Genomic DNA, 14299 nt, shown 5'->3' on the forward strand with positions numbered 1-14299 from the left:
ATTGCCGACTGAAGCTTTACGAAGATTTCAGACACAAAATTGATGGACGAAAGGTTCAAGTCCAATCACTCTTTCACACTTGCCGGACTGACTTCTTTGGTATGATGTTTCAAAGAAATGGGAAGTTTGTGTCATTACCTTCGCAATGGTGCATGTGATGGTTTCACCAGGCATATAAGCAATGAGTTGATGCACTGACATGAGCAACTGTGACTGGGTGGTGGACTCTATGGGTTGCTTACTGGGCTGCCTTGAATTTCATCACATACACTAAAGTGCTCTTTAGATCCTTGAAATTTACCATTCACAGGGCTTTCTCTGTCTCAGAATCCCGGATGCCATCAATGAAAAACAGTAAGGACAAGATTTCCCTTCTTTCTGATTGGCAGTCCAAAAAAGGCCAGATGAGACAGCCTTTCAACATCTGTGGTGAGCTCCAGGAGTTTTTAAGTGGGCAAGATTTTAACTGAAGCCTTTATAGTCTTTTAAACACTTCTCATCAAGGCACAGCTCTAGAGAAAGCTTCCAAATCTAGCCTCTGCTTTTCAGGCAGAGTTTGAAGGATATTTGTTGCATCTGCTCTCAGAGAAGCAGCCAGATGATAGGCTTTAGCTTCGGAATCCCATCCATTTGCATTTGCCACTATAGAGAACTGAGTGTTGTACACTTACAAGGATGTTTATGTGGATAGTTTTAGAGAGGGTCAGCATGTTACATGTATGGATTTAAAGGTGTCAGAATATTGGTCAGATGTCATTATGGATGGCTTCAAACTGTCAATTTCCTTGATGACAGCAGCAGAAACTCTTGTCAGTTTATTGTTCAACAGTAGAAAATCTTTCAATTTGTTGTTGAACAGCAGACGCTCTTTTTGAATTTCTCCAGCTTTATCTTCAACTGTATCTATTCTGTTTTCCATAACCTCGAATTTGTTTCTATTATGGAAGCAATTTCCTTTTCGATTTCATCTTGACCTGCTTCAATCTTTTGACCCATTTCATCTTTTCTTTAATGGATTCTTGGACTGTTTTCATCTCTTCTTTTATGGAACTTTCCATCTTCTTTTGAAATGCAACAAATCCTGTCACCAGTTGTCTTAGTTGCTCATACATCACTCTTGTCTGTGTGCTCATGAGTTCGTAATGGATTAAATGCACACGGAATTGATGATGTTTGATAGAATTTATTTTACCAAAAGAAACACTTTACAGTCCTGAAACTTTCCATACAGCTGTTTTCAATATAACAAAGCACAATTACTAGTTACACTTCAAACTACTAAGAACGTTAAACACAATGCAATGCAAAGCAAAGCTAAAAACTTTCATGGATATCTCCAAATTCAGTTCTGGATTAACAACTGACAGCAGATGCTCTCTCCAGTCATATAGTTTTCACACGGCTGCCAAAAAATCTCTATCAGGAATCTCTATCAATCAGGATAAAAATGGCTTTAATCGGCGAATTAAAAAATCACATTCGTGCCGCCATATTTTTTCCTTGGGGTAAGTGTCTCATAGCACTTCAAAAGCTCGTTAACGTTTGATGAATTTTACAGGCGGCTCCTTATATCACACACTTCGAGATTAAAATGCCTACTTTAAACGAGCGCATTTGAGAGGAAAGGATTTCAAAAACTCATTAGCGGAAGATGAAGTTTGAATCCTCTCTTTTGCATATTTAGCGGACCGGGAGTGGGCAAGCTGCTCCTAATCCCCGAATCATCTATCTAATTTTCCCTGAAAAAGTTCCGGTGTCTTGCATATTCTAGGACTTTTCATGTTGCATTATACAAAAGATACTGCAATTTCACATATAATTTCGCCAAAACTACTTACATATATACAAAATTGTAACAATGTTTTTATTTCAATCAGTACTGTTAGATATCAATCAAATTAACTGAAATCAATAAGTAACTTGGAAATTACTAGCAATTCTTCAGGGTTTTTGTTTGAGCCAAGTCCAGCTGAATGACATTCTCCATTTTATTATTCATATTGTTTTCATTGCCTTTTAGATAATGCCATCTTCCGTTCTGTTCATAGCATTGCTCAGCAAAAATTACAGTCTAATTTAAAATTAACAGAATAACCTTTTTTTTTTTTTTTTTTTTTTTTTTTTTTCCTGGGTATCTATCACTATACAGCAGAAATATAGAATCATATTTTACTCATGAATGGAAAAAGAATCTTATGACTGCTTGAGAAGAATTACAACAATTGAGAAACAAGGTAAAATTTGTCACATTAATGCAAATGCAGTTATTCACACTTTTGGTGATATATATATATCTAGAGTCACAAGGCAATTTTCAATTCATCTTCTACATGAGTTTTCAATTTTGGCTAAATTTTCATTAAAAAAATTATATTTCTCTGTTTATATTGAAAATACATTACACTTAACCCAGCAATTAAAGTATTAATTTGTTACATACTATTAGTATACTATTTGTTACATACTATTGGTATGTAACAAATTATTATTATCTAATAAATATACTTGCATTTTATTAGAAGATACCAGAAAGTAGATGCAAACTTCTGCAGAATTTTAAATTTCAGTAAAAGTTAAGAAACACACATCATCAATTTTTTTTAATAATCTTTATTTTAAAAAAAGTAATGAATAATAATGAATTATAACAATTGCTGTATAATTGAAACAATAATGTTTTCAGCTAAAACAAATATTGGAAAACTTCTCCATTATAAAATAATCAAAGAGTAAACAAAGATAACATTTTACCCCTTCTTGAAGCGTAAATGGTAATGAAAGTTTGTCATTCCCACTTGAAAGATTACCATATTAAATTAGAACTTTACTCTAACTCTTCCAAAACTTTCATTAAAGCTTCCAACTTGGAGATATTGAAACTCGCTTTATTCAAATCAATGTCTTTGTTTTGTAAATGTGAACTATCCATGTCCATTTCTTCTTGATCTTTACTGTCCATATTTTTGTCACACAGAACAACAGATAAGGCTTTTTGGAAGGCTTGTATAATGACCTATTTGTGCAAAATTTATATATCAGCAGGATATTAACATCAAAGGGATAAATAATATTCATAATGCAACTAACATTAATTAATAGATAATGATATAGTTTTCAGATAACCATTAACTGCAAACCAGTGATTAATACAGTGACTGCATGCCTGAATTAAAATCACTCAACCAAACACGAATCAGTATATTTTACATTTTTGGCACCCAACGTGGGGCACGAACAATTTTTTTTTGATTTAGAATGTGGTATTTTTCGTGTTACTGAAAATTATTCCTTTGCACTGAACATGGCAGGATTAACGTTCAGAATACTTGTGAATGTGTTTTACCAGGAAAGTGAGTTACTAAATTAGGAATTAACCATTTGAAGCCTGCACCAGGTAAGAGAATACAAGGCAGACGATATTATTAAATTGAAATCTGCTAGAAAAATCACGAGACAAGTTATTTCTAAAATAATAAATGTTGTAGAACCTGAAATTAAAAAAGAAATTTGGGATAAGAATATGGTAGAAGAAAATGTGTTTTTTCTTACTTCTAAACAGTCTGCGTTGAAAGAAATTAATGAAAAAATATTGGATTGTTCTAAAGGGGGATGAGTCTGAAATTGAGATAGAATGTAATACTGTGTTAGAGTATGATGAAAAAATAAGTTTATGTATTTTTAGGGCTAAAAAGAAACTTAATTTAAATTCTCAGATAGTGAGCATTGAAAGTGAATCGCCTGGTAACCATACTGCTGCCATAGAGATCGAAAACAAAACTAACGTTCGGTTACCTAAAATTTCAATTCCTAAATATTATGGTGATCCTAGTTTATTTTTGGAATTTTATAATTCCTTTGTAAATGCTATTGGTAATAATAATGAGTTAACAAAGGTTGAGAAGTTTACCTATCTTAAATCCTTATTCGCAGGACCTGCTTTAAGTGCAGTATCCGGGTTTGCACTATCTAATGAAAATTATGACGCTTCTATAAATTTAATTATAGAAAGATTTGGTAATATCTTTGCACATGAATTAACTCTTGAGTCTTGAACTGGTTAGAAGTTCGTCCAATGTGAAAGCACTAAGAACACTAAACGATTCCTGTGAAATCAATATAAGAAGCTTAAATTCATTAGGTATTGTGTTGGAAGCTTACGGAACCCTTTTAGGACCTGTTATTTTAAAGCTTTTACCAGACGATATGAATCTGGAGTTTAACAGAAAAAGAAACTCTAAACTGCAATATAGCCTAACAGAACTTCTCGAATTCATTAGATTGGAAGTTGAGAGTCGGGAAGCTTCTCATTTAATAATAAACTCAAAGAAAAGAGACATAAATTACGGTGTTAAGCAGAATAAAAATAATTACTTAAAAGGGGAAAGTGTTCCTACTGCTTTGGCGTTAGCTACAGTGACTAAGCCGTATTGTTTCTATTGTAATCAAAATACACATTATGTAGGAAAATGTGAGAAAACAAATGAGCAAAAAAGAGCGATATTAAAATACCATGGACGTTGTTACAGATGTTTTAAGAGAGGCCATGTATCTTCCAGATGTAAAATTAAACTTCAACCTCGTGAGTTGTGTAATGGTTTAAATCATAATAAGCTATTTTGTAAAAATATTCTTCCTAAAGTGGAAGCAGTTTCAGATGTTAAACAGAAAGTAGTAACAGTATCAGATTCTAAGCAGAACGTAGTTGCATCCCTGTCATTTAACTCTAGGACTGTTTCTGAAACTGCTGATAAAAAGGTGTATATTTACAAACTTGCACTGTTTACGCTTCAGATACAGATAATACTAGAAGCCAAATAGTAAAAATCTTAATTGATGGTGGATCACAGAGGTCATTTATTAGATCTGATTTGGCTAAAGAACTAAAATTAAGGACTTTAAGGAAAGAAAGGTTATATATTTATTCATTTGGGTATAGCCAAGGTAGACTAATAGAATATAATGTTGTTCAAATTACCCTGAAAAGTATGCATTGCCCTAATGACTCAATCACTATTGAAGCTCTTGTTACAGATACAATTTCTGAAGCGATCATAAAAATTCCCTCCAAAAACATTTTAGAAATATTAAAATCAGAAAATCTAAAATTAGCTGATAATGGTGAAGCAGCTGAAATAAAAATATTGTTAGGATATGATTCATGTTGGGAAGTGCAAACAGGCGAAAAGAAAAGAGTAACTAATAAATTATTTGCAGTGTCTTCTATATTTGGTTGGTACTTGGTTGGATCTTTAGAAGATGATCAGTCTAGTGCCTGTATTTTTACAACTGGTGCTTCTCATTGCTTAAAGGAAGATAATAATTCAGTTAATGACTGTTTGCGAAGGTTTTGGACTCTGGACCATTTGGGTTTAGAGGAGAACGAGAATCCTGACGATAAATCAGTCATTGAGAAATTTGAAAAAGAATTGCATTTTACTAATGGTAGATATGTAGCTCATTTGTTATGGAAATCGCATCATGCAAACTTGGGTAATAATTTTGAAACTGCTGAGCGACGTCTAGTATCTTTGGTTAATAAACTAAAAAGTGATGAATGGCTTAGGGCGAATGATAGCATAATAAACGAACAGTTAAAAAATGAAATAATGGAAGAGTGCGAAATTGAAAGTTGTGATAGTAGTAAAATGTATTACATGCCACATTCTCCAGTTGTAAGAAAAATGTATCAAAAACTAAAGTCTGTATCGTGTTTGACGCATCTTCGAAGAGTAATGGGATATCTCTAAACAATTGTTTGATACCTGGCCCAAATTTGAATCCTTCTGTTTTGGACTTGATATTGTGGTTCAGACAATACAAACATGCGTTCTCAGCAGACATTGAAAAGGCCTTTCTCCAGATTGGAATCTCTGAAATTGATACAGATGTATTACGGTTTTTATATTTTGATAATAATTACAATTTGAAACATTATAGAATGACTCGCGTTTCTTTCGGTGTATCATGTAGCCCTTTCATTCTGGCGTGCACTATAAAAAAGCATATAAAAAAATATAGTTAGAAAATCCAGATATTTTTGAGATGTTGAACTGTTCGATCTACGTAGATGATGTTTTCTATGGTGCAGATTCTGTGGAACAGGCTTTTAAGTTAAGTACTGGAGCCTATTGCGTGCTTAAAGATGCCGGAATGAATTTGCGCCAGTTTAATACAAATTCCGAGAAACTAAAGAAACTTTGAGACGATTGTGGAATAATTAAATCAGAAAATGAACTAAATAGTTCTTTAAAAGTATTAGGGCTTCACTGGTGTACGAGTAAGGATGTAATTTCCTTGAACATAGACAACTTGTGCGAAACATTAAATAGTTGTAGAAAAACCACAAAAAGAAATATATTAAAGGTGACTGCTACTATTTTCGATCCAGTAGGTTTCTTGGCGCCATTTGTATTACGTGCAAAATTGATAATGCAAAACCTTTGGCAGTTGGGTTTAGAATTTGACGATGAAGTTCCAACTGAATGTAAGCAGTTGTGGTCCGAGTGAAATTGAAAAGTTAAAGAAATTAAAGATTTCTTGAGAATATTTCCCTGGAAAATTGAATCAAAATAGGGATATCAAACTACATTTATTTTGTGATGCATCTATTAAAGCGTATGGTTCAGTTGCATATTTTAGGTCAGTTGAAGAGGGACAGGTAGCATTCATTATGGCAAAATCTAGAATTGCGCCAATAAAACAAAAACTCACACTTCCAAGGTTAGAGTTGCTAGGAGCATTAACATTGGCAAGACTTGCTAAAAACTTAAAAGGGCTGTTTTCAATTCATGAAGAAAATATTTATCTGTGTACTGACAGTATGATAGTGGTTCACTGGATTCATAGTGCTCCTGAACGATGGAAAATGTTTGTAAAAAATCGAGTATCTGAAATACAATCATTAACTTGCCCAAATAACTGGAGACATTGTAATGGGAAGTCCAATCCAGCGGACATTTTATCTCGAGGATGTTCAGCTGAATATTTGTTGTCTTCAAGATTATGGCAGTCTCGGCCATACTGGTTAGTTGAACAGTGAGTGCTTGGCCTAGTAAATGTATCGTGACAACGGAGTTTTCTGATGCTGAATTAGAGCGGAAAAAGTGTATAAATGATATGACAATACTACTGTCTATTGCAGAAAAATCTACTTCTCTGTTGAATCTTGAAGTAAATTAATTAGAGCTATTAGAGTTACTGCATGGATATTTAGGTTTATTCACAATCTGAAAAATCAAACTGACAAGAGAACTGGACCCTTGATAGGAGAAGAACTTTTTACCGCTGAATTATATTTGATAAAAGAAGTTCAATATGAACATTTTTCTGATGAAATTAAAAGCTTAAAGTCTGGACAGTTGATTTCAAAAAGCTCAAACATTTACGAACTAAATCCTTTTCTAAATGAGGAAAGAGTTTTGTTAGTAGGAGGAAGACTACAAAACTATAATTATTCCTTCAAAACCTCATTTTACAGATCTTCTAGTATGTGATGCACATGAACAAGTTCTTCATACAGGTGTAGCTAGTACTCTCATGTTCCTCCATGAAAAGTACTAGATAATTAGATCCAGACAAAATGTGAAACGTGTTATAAGAAACTGTGTACTGTGTCAGCGTTATAAATCCCGACCAATGCAACAAGTCGTAGCACCATTATCTCCATCTAGAGTTAGAGTGTTAAGAGTATTAATATTGTATGATAGTATATTTTTTATTGAAAATGTAATCGTAATGCTACTAATGTTGTATCTATTTTTTAATTGCTATTTCAAGTATTGTACATTTAATATTTAAAGAAATGTATATATTAGAAAATTTTAAGGTTGTAGAAATGTATAAGTGTATTTAAAGTTTTAATTTAATTCTGGAAAAAAAAAAGACAGGTTTCTTGTAATAATTCTAGTACTTTAGTTGAATTATGATAATCTTGATTTTGAAATCATTTGTTTAATATTATCTTGAGTTATATAAATTCTTGATTTAAATCCTGATGCTTGAATAGGAATGTTATAACAATAATTTTTGATGAAATTATTTGAAAATTTACTTGATATTCTTGAAACATATGGTAAGTTTTACATGTTCTTGATATTTATGTGACATTTCTTTATTACAAAAACTTGAATTTGTATTGAAATGCATAATGAGTCTTGAAAATGTTCACGTAACACTGATAATCTTGATTGTTCTGAACTACAGTTCAGCCAGGCCCAGTGTGTAAGAAATTTTATGTGGAAATATATTTTAATCACCAAAGAGGGCGTAAATCTTTCATGATGTATATATACTTCTTGTTCTTGGATCTGTCACCGCCAGTTGAAGGTGTGTTAGACGTGAATAAACTTGCCAGTTTAGAAACCCGAGTCGCAGTGAAAATACTGAAATTTGTATATACAATAATTAGCCTGTATGGTTTATTTAGTATTTAAACAGTATGATTATTCTGTACAGTGTGACAATTAAACGCCTTCAACTCATTCAACAGTCTCTTTTATTAAAATGCAGCACATTTACAGTGCAAGATTGTAAAAAATTTTAGAAAAATACAGTACAAGAAGTCCCCCCCCCTTTTTTGAGAAAAAACAGTATACTGAAAAAATTCACTGGCAGCAATATCATATTAAATTTTCTTGAATAAAGCATCATTTTAAGTGGATAATGATTCATTTTAGTAATGATATAATTTACAAGTTCAATATCAAACAAAACTCAACATATTCTTTAACATATTGATGGAAGTGCAATTTTGTATTCAATTGTATTTAATTAACATAAATAATTACAGCATTGGACAATGCTTGGAACATTAACTTAGTGAGCATATGTTTTCTCATTATCCTTTTATTTTGATGACCAGTGCACATTTCAAAGAAGTGAAGTGAATTATGGTATTTATTGTTTTCATTTCTTCCTCTTTGAACTGTCATTCTGGTAGCATAGGACGGAATGTTTCATACATGGGTCCAAGCTACATATCAGTATTACAATATAATTTCCAAATCTTATTTTGCTACAAATTCCTGTTAGTTTATTATTATATTTTCATTTTGAGTCTGCTAGAAGTTTGTAGTAAAAATATGAAGGCATGAATGCACAGAGATGACGCCAAGCTTCAAGAGACTTATAGTAAAACTTACAATACTGAAAGTCTCTTCAAGCTTGTCATTTAAATACTGTACTTTCCAGTATTTGAAATAACTTTCTGTAAGTGTCATGAAAATATTTTATGTTACAAAATCAAAGTTCTACTTTGATTTGGAAAATTGTTTTCAATTTTTTTTTGTTTAAATTGTTTTCAACTGAGGTAAAATTCAGTTAAAAAGCAGAAAAGAACATAAGATTTTTATTGCGAAGAAGTAGTTTTTTAAGGCAGTGCATTCACACTGAAATCAATAAATAACATTTGTTTATTATCATACCTGCCAACCTCTAAAGATAAAAATTCAGAAGATTTCTCCAAAATTCAAAAGAACACGAAGAATTAATATCATACTTTGATATTAAAAAAATAACAATTTATACAAATAGAAAAAAGAAAATTGTACTTACATTAGTAAATCTCAATTACGTAGTAACTAAAAAATTTATTAGGAAACATAAAACAAGAACTTAATGTTACACAAAAAAATTATTGCAATAAATTTAGAGTGCATTTTTTGGCTTTAGCCAAAAATTCTTTGGAAAATTTCCTGTCATAACAATTAGTTTCCTCATAACATTTAGCAATTAATATGTTTTCTAGAGTTTTTGGTGAAATTGAAGAACGAAACATAGTTTTGTTTTTCTTCACAACACTGAAGACTCTCTCGTACTCAGCATTACTGTGTGGAATTACGAGAATAGCACATAAAACTCTTGCTAGTCTATCATATTTTGGTCTTCCATCAGCTCTTTTTATTCTTTTTAAGGTACCAACGAGAACATCAAGTCTATCTTCTCCAGAAATGGCAAAGTCTTCAAACTGTGCAGCAGAAAATTGGTTCTGTAGTTCATCTAAAGCATCATTATGGCATTCATTTTCTTTAATTGTTAACAAATATGGAAATTTATCAATAAAAAAAAACGAATCTTTTCAAAAGATGAATTTTCAATTTGTTTCAAATTTGCCACTTCAGCATTTAAAGGACGTTAAGTTGTTTCAACTCATTAATTACCAAGGACGCAATATTTTTCCCCATAGCGTCTCCATTTAACAATGGAAGACGCAAAAGATGAGTTTTCATTTCATTAGAAACATCACAGAAATATGTGACAACGATGGGGTAAAGCTTCCAATCGCTGTCGTTGCTGCCATTGATTGACACCGAAAATGCTGAATTCTGGAGTGCAGCCATCGTTTTACTTTGTGCATCGCAAGCAATTTCGTTCACAATAGAAGAAGTTTTCGGGCGAGCACAAGCATATTTCTGAGCAATCTTGGAGTCGGGAAACATCTGTCTGAAAAGTTGACCGGCGTGATCGGCAGCGCTTAGCGGCACGTTGTGTTCGATGAGGAATGCAGTAAACAAACACTTTGCCAAAATGACATCGGCATCCGAATTCGAAAAAAAATCATCCACTTTCTTTGACGTTGTCGAAGCCAAAGCATTAACTTCATGCTTTATAGACTTAACATGCTTCACAGTGTCGCTTCTTCCACCGTGACTTATTATGAAGTCACACACGCACACGTTGCAAAATGCAGTTATTTCCTTTGAAGGATTCTTTAATTGTTGGAAATTCGGCTTTGTAGGCAGGCCGAAAATATTGAGAATACGTTTTTTTTTAACTCATTTCGTAACAACGACGTATTAAGAAAATTCGTAGCACATGGATTGGATTGGATTATTGTAATTTAGCACAAAACTTGTCAAGGTTATCTGCGCCAGACAAATGGTAACAATGGAATTAGTCATTTGTAAAAACTTCCAGCTTAGGTAAAAAGAGACAGATTACAATCTATGATAAAAGCTGATATCTTTTAAAAAAGAGGTTAAAGTCTATTATAAAAGCCAATATCTTTTAAAAACAGAAACAAATTATGATGATGTGTTTTTCCAATTAAATTTCCTAAGTCCAGTTCTGAACAATTAAAATGTTTTTGGCGAAAATAATTAAAACTCTGCCATTCCACCAAGATGTGATGGACTGTCAGATCTGCATTGCAGTTTGGGCAGCTGGGATTCTCTTCTCCCTTCAGAAGATACTCATGGGTCAGGCAACAATGGCCAATTCTCAGTCGAGTCAAGAGGACATCCTTCTATTAGGCATACATGGCCAGTATCCAATGGTGGGTTTTACATTTCTCAGCTTGTTATATACTTTGTCATCCCACTGCTTCTGCCATTTGCTGAGAATTTTGCTTTTGACAAACCCTTTGATGTCTGCTAGTGGAATCTGAAGACTGTACATTGTGGTTGCAGTTTTAGCTGCAATATCCGCCAATTCATCCCCTTAATGGCAACGTGTCCAGGGATCCACGAATAAAGAATCTGTATCCCCGAATTTTTAAAGAATGATTCAACTTCAGGATTCTGGTTGCAACTGGGTGAGTACATTGAGCGTGATTTTCCAATGACATTAAGGCACTCATGGAATCTGTGTAGATAATAAACTTTATGTACTTTTGTTTTGAAAGGTAAGTCAAAGCCAGATGGATTGCAGTAAGCTCAGAATTAAGCACAGAGCAAACTGTGTGTAATCGAACCCCTACTATTGTTTTCTCTGTGACGAAAGTGGCACCAACATGATCCTGGGATTTTGATCCATCTGTATATAGAGGGATATATTTCCTATATTTGTTTCTATGTTAAAAAAAAATCTGCTTGTAGATGATTTCGTTAGTTTGTGATTTACTCCAGTGTTGAAAAGTATCCAGAGAATGGATTCTCCAATCCTCCCAGGAAGGAATTCCAAAAAAAATCCTCCACCTGTATATCTATATTAGACAAATTATACTCCTCCACCAAAGCACTCATCCACAAGCCGAAAGAAGGAACACATGATGGTTGTGCCTGATATAAACGGGAGTATTGGTCATTAAGCAATTTTGACCGCATAGAATTTTCCGTTTGTGATAAGACTTTGAAATAATGCTTAAAACAAAGATTTTCACTTCTTAACCGCAGGGAGGTCTCGTTAATTTCCACATATAAGCTTTCCACTGGAGAAGTTCCAAAGGCGCCAGTGCATATCCGAAGTGCTTGGTGATGTATTGGATCAAGTTTGGCTAATACTGAAGGCCTTGCCGACCCATAAATGATTGATCCATAATCTAGTTTCGAATGAATGAAAGCTCTATATATAAGAAGCATTGAGCTTCGATCAGCACCCCAAGAAGTATTTGACAGTACTTTCAGAATATTCAGAGTTTTTAAACATTTCTTTTTTAGATATGTAATATGGGGGAGGAACGTAAGCTTATGGTCAAATATCATTCCTAGGAATTTTATTTCCTTTTCTACAGGAATCAGCACATCTTGCAGATAAAGTTCGAGGTCAGGGTGAGGAATTTTCTTTCGACAGAAATGTACACACACAGTCTTTTGAGTAGAGAATCTAAAACCATTTTTCTGCGACCATTTAACAATTCTATTGAGAGATGTCTGCAGTTTACACTCAATGTCTTTCAGGTCTTCTCCCTGGCAATTGACTTGCAGGTCATCGACGTAGAGCATACCCTGGACTGCTGGAGGCAGTTGTTTTAAAATAGAGTTAATTTTTATACTAAATAATGTAACACTTAATATACTTCCTTGCGGAACGCCCTCTTCTTGATGGAACATGTCAGAAAGTGTATCGCCTATCTTCACATGAAACTTCCAATCCTGTAGGAAATGTTTGATGAATATCGGCATGTTTCCTCGTAAACCATTGCTATATAGGTCACGAAGGATTCCGTATCTCCAGGTGGTATCATAGGCTTTCTCTATATCAAAGAAAATGGAAACATAATGATTTCTTCTAACGAACGCTTTACGGATACCTCTTTCTAAGAGTAGGATATTATCGACAGTTGCTCTTCCTTTTCTAAAACCGTTCTGATAAGGGGAGATACAATTATTTGTCTCTAAATAATAGACCAGATGAGTGTTGACCATCTTTTCAAAGAGTTTGCAGAGGCAGCTAGTTAGAGCGATGGGGCGGTAATTTGACGGATTAGTAGGGTCTTTTCCCGGTTTAACAATGGGGATGACAAAAGCTGTTTTCCAGGCATTTGGAAAGACTTGTTCCTTCCATACTCTATTAAAGAGAAAGAGGATGGCTGCAATGACTTGGAAGGAAGATGTTTCAGCATAGGATAGGCAATATCATCTGGACCAGGACATGAATTTTTTTGTCTGCACCAGAGCTCTTTTCAGTTCAAGCACAGTAAAATCCTGATTATATGGTTCAGTATTGGGAGATTTGAAATTAATTAGTTGTTTTTCAATTCATTTTTTTCGGAAAGAAATTCAAGAGGGTAGTTACTGATAGTATTTGTTTATAAAGCATAATTTTAAGTTTTAATATTTTGGCAACATTGATATTAAATTGTAAAAAGAATGAGTTAAAAATGTATCTGGAAGAGAGAGTTTTTGATTATTATGGTTTGGTAGAATGTGGTAAGATTTTTTATGTCTGTTTTCTTTAATAAAGTTTTCTTTTTGTATATTGCCATAATGTATTTTTGTTAGAAGTGGATGATTCTTTTGAGAATGTTATATATATGCCAATCTTAAATAACCAACATTTGGTAGCCGAGTGTGGTTGCCCCCTCTGTTAATAAACTTTCAGATAGAACATTGATGTTGTTTAGGCTTAACAAAATAGCCAATTTCTCTAAGAGATAAATTAGACTTGTATTATAATTAGTGAATATAAATTAGAAAATATGGCATATAATATGATAAATTTGAGTCATATAGAAAAATTAAGTGACGATAATTATCTTATTTGGGCCAACAGAGTTGAAAGTGAATTAAGAAGTTTAAAGATATGGAGAAGTGTGATAGAAGCTGATGAATCACCAAAACCATATAAAAAGGATGATGTTAATTTTGAAAATGAAATAAAACCTTGGGAAATATGGGATGATAATAACGCGATAGCAAGAAATATAATGAATCAAACTATGACAGCTCCACAAGCGTTAAAATATGCGAATGAAAAGAACGCAAAGAAGTTATGGGAGAAAATCAAAAATGAAATGGCGGCAAGAACAGAAGATATTCAAATCAAATGCAGAATAGAATTAGCTCAACTGAAAATGAGTCAAAATGAATCAGTAGATGATTATATGAATAGAGCTGTTATTCTGAAAAGTAAAAGTATTCAA

General features: G+C 33.1%; 1 protein-coding gene across 2 annotated transcripts in view; it reads right to left on the minus strand.

Moving 5' to 3' along the window:
- Nucleotides 1-2592: 2592 nt before the first annotated feature.
- spel1 (DNA mismatch repair protein spel1) overlaps nucleotides 2593-14299 on the minus strand; it is a 181230-nt gene continuing 169523 nt past the window's right edge. For both annotated transcript variants that reach the window (XM_085821872.1, XM_085821875.1), the window contains one exon: nucleotides 2593-3013. In XM_085821872.1, coding sequence (XP_085677998.1) covers nucleotides 2825-3013 — 189 coding nt within the window. In that variant the 3' untranslated portion in view covers nucleotides 2593-2824. The remainder of the gene's footprint in view (nucleotides 3014-14299) is intronic.

The sequence above is a fragment of the Stegodyphus dumicola genome, chromosome 1 (assembly GCF_044657685.1).
Source record: "Stegodyphus dumicola isolate Sdum_Otavi_A_Nest chromosome 1, ASM4465768v1".
NCBI lineage: Eukaryota > Metazoa > Arthropoda > Arachnida > Araneae > Eresidae > Stegodyphus > Stegodyphus dumicola.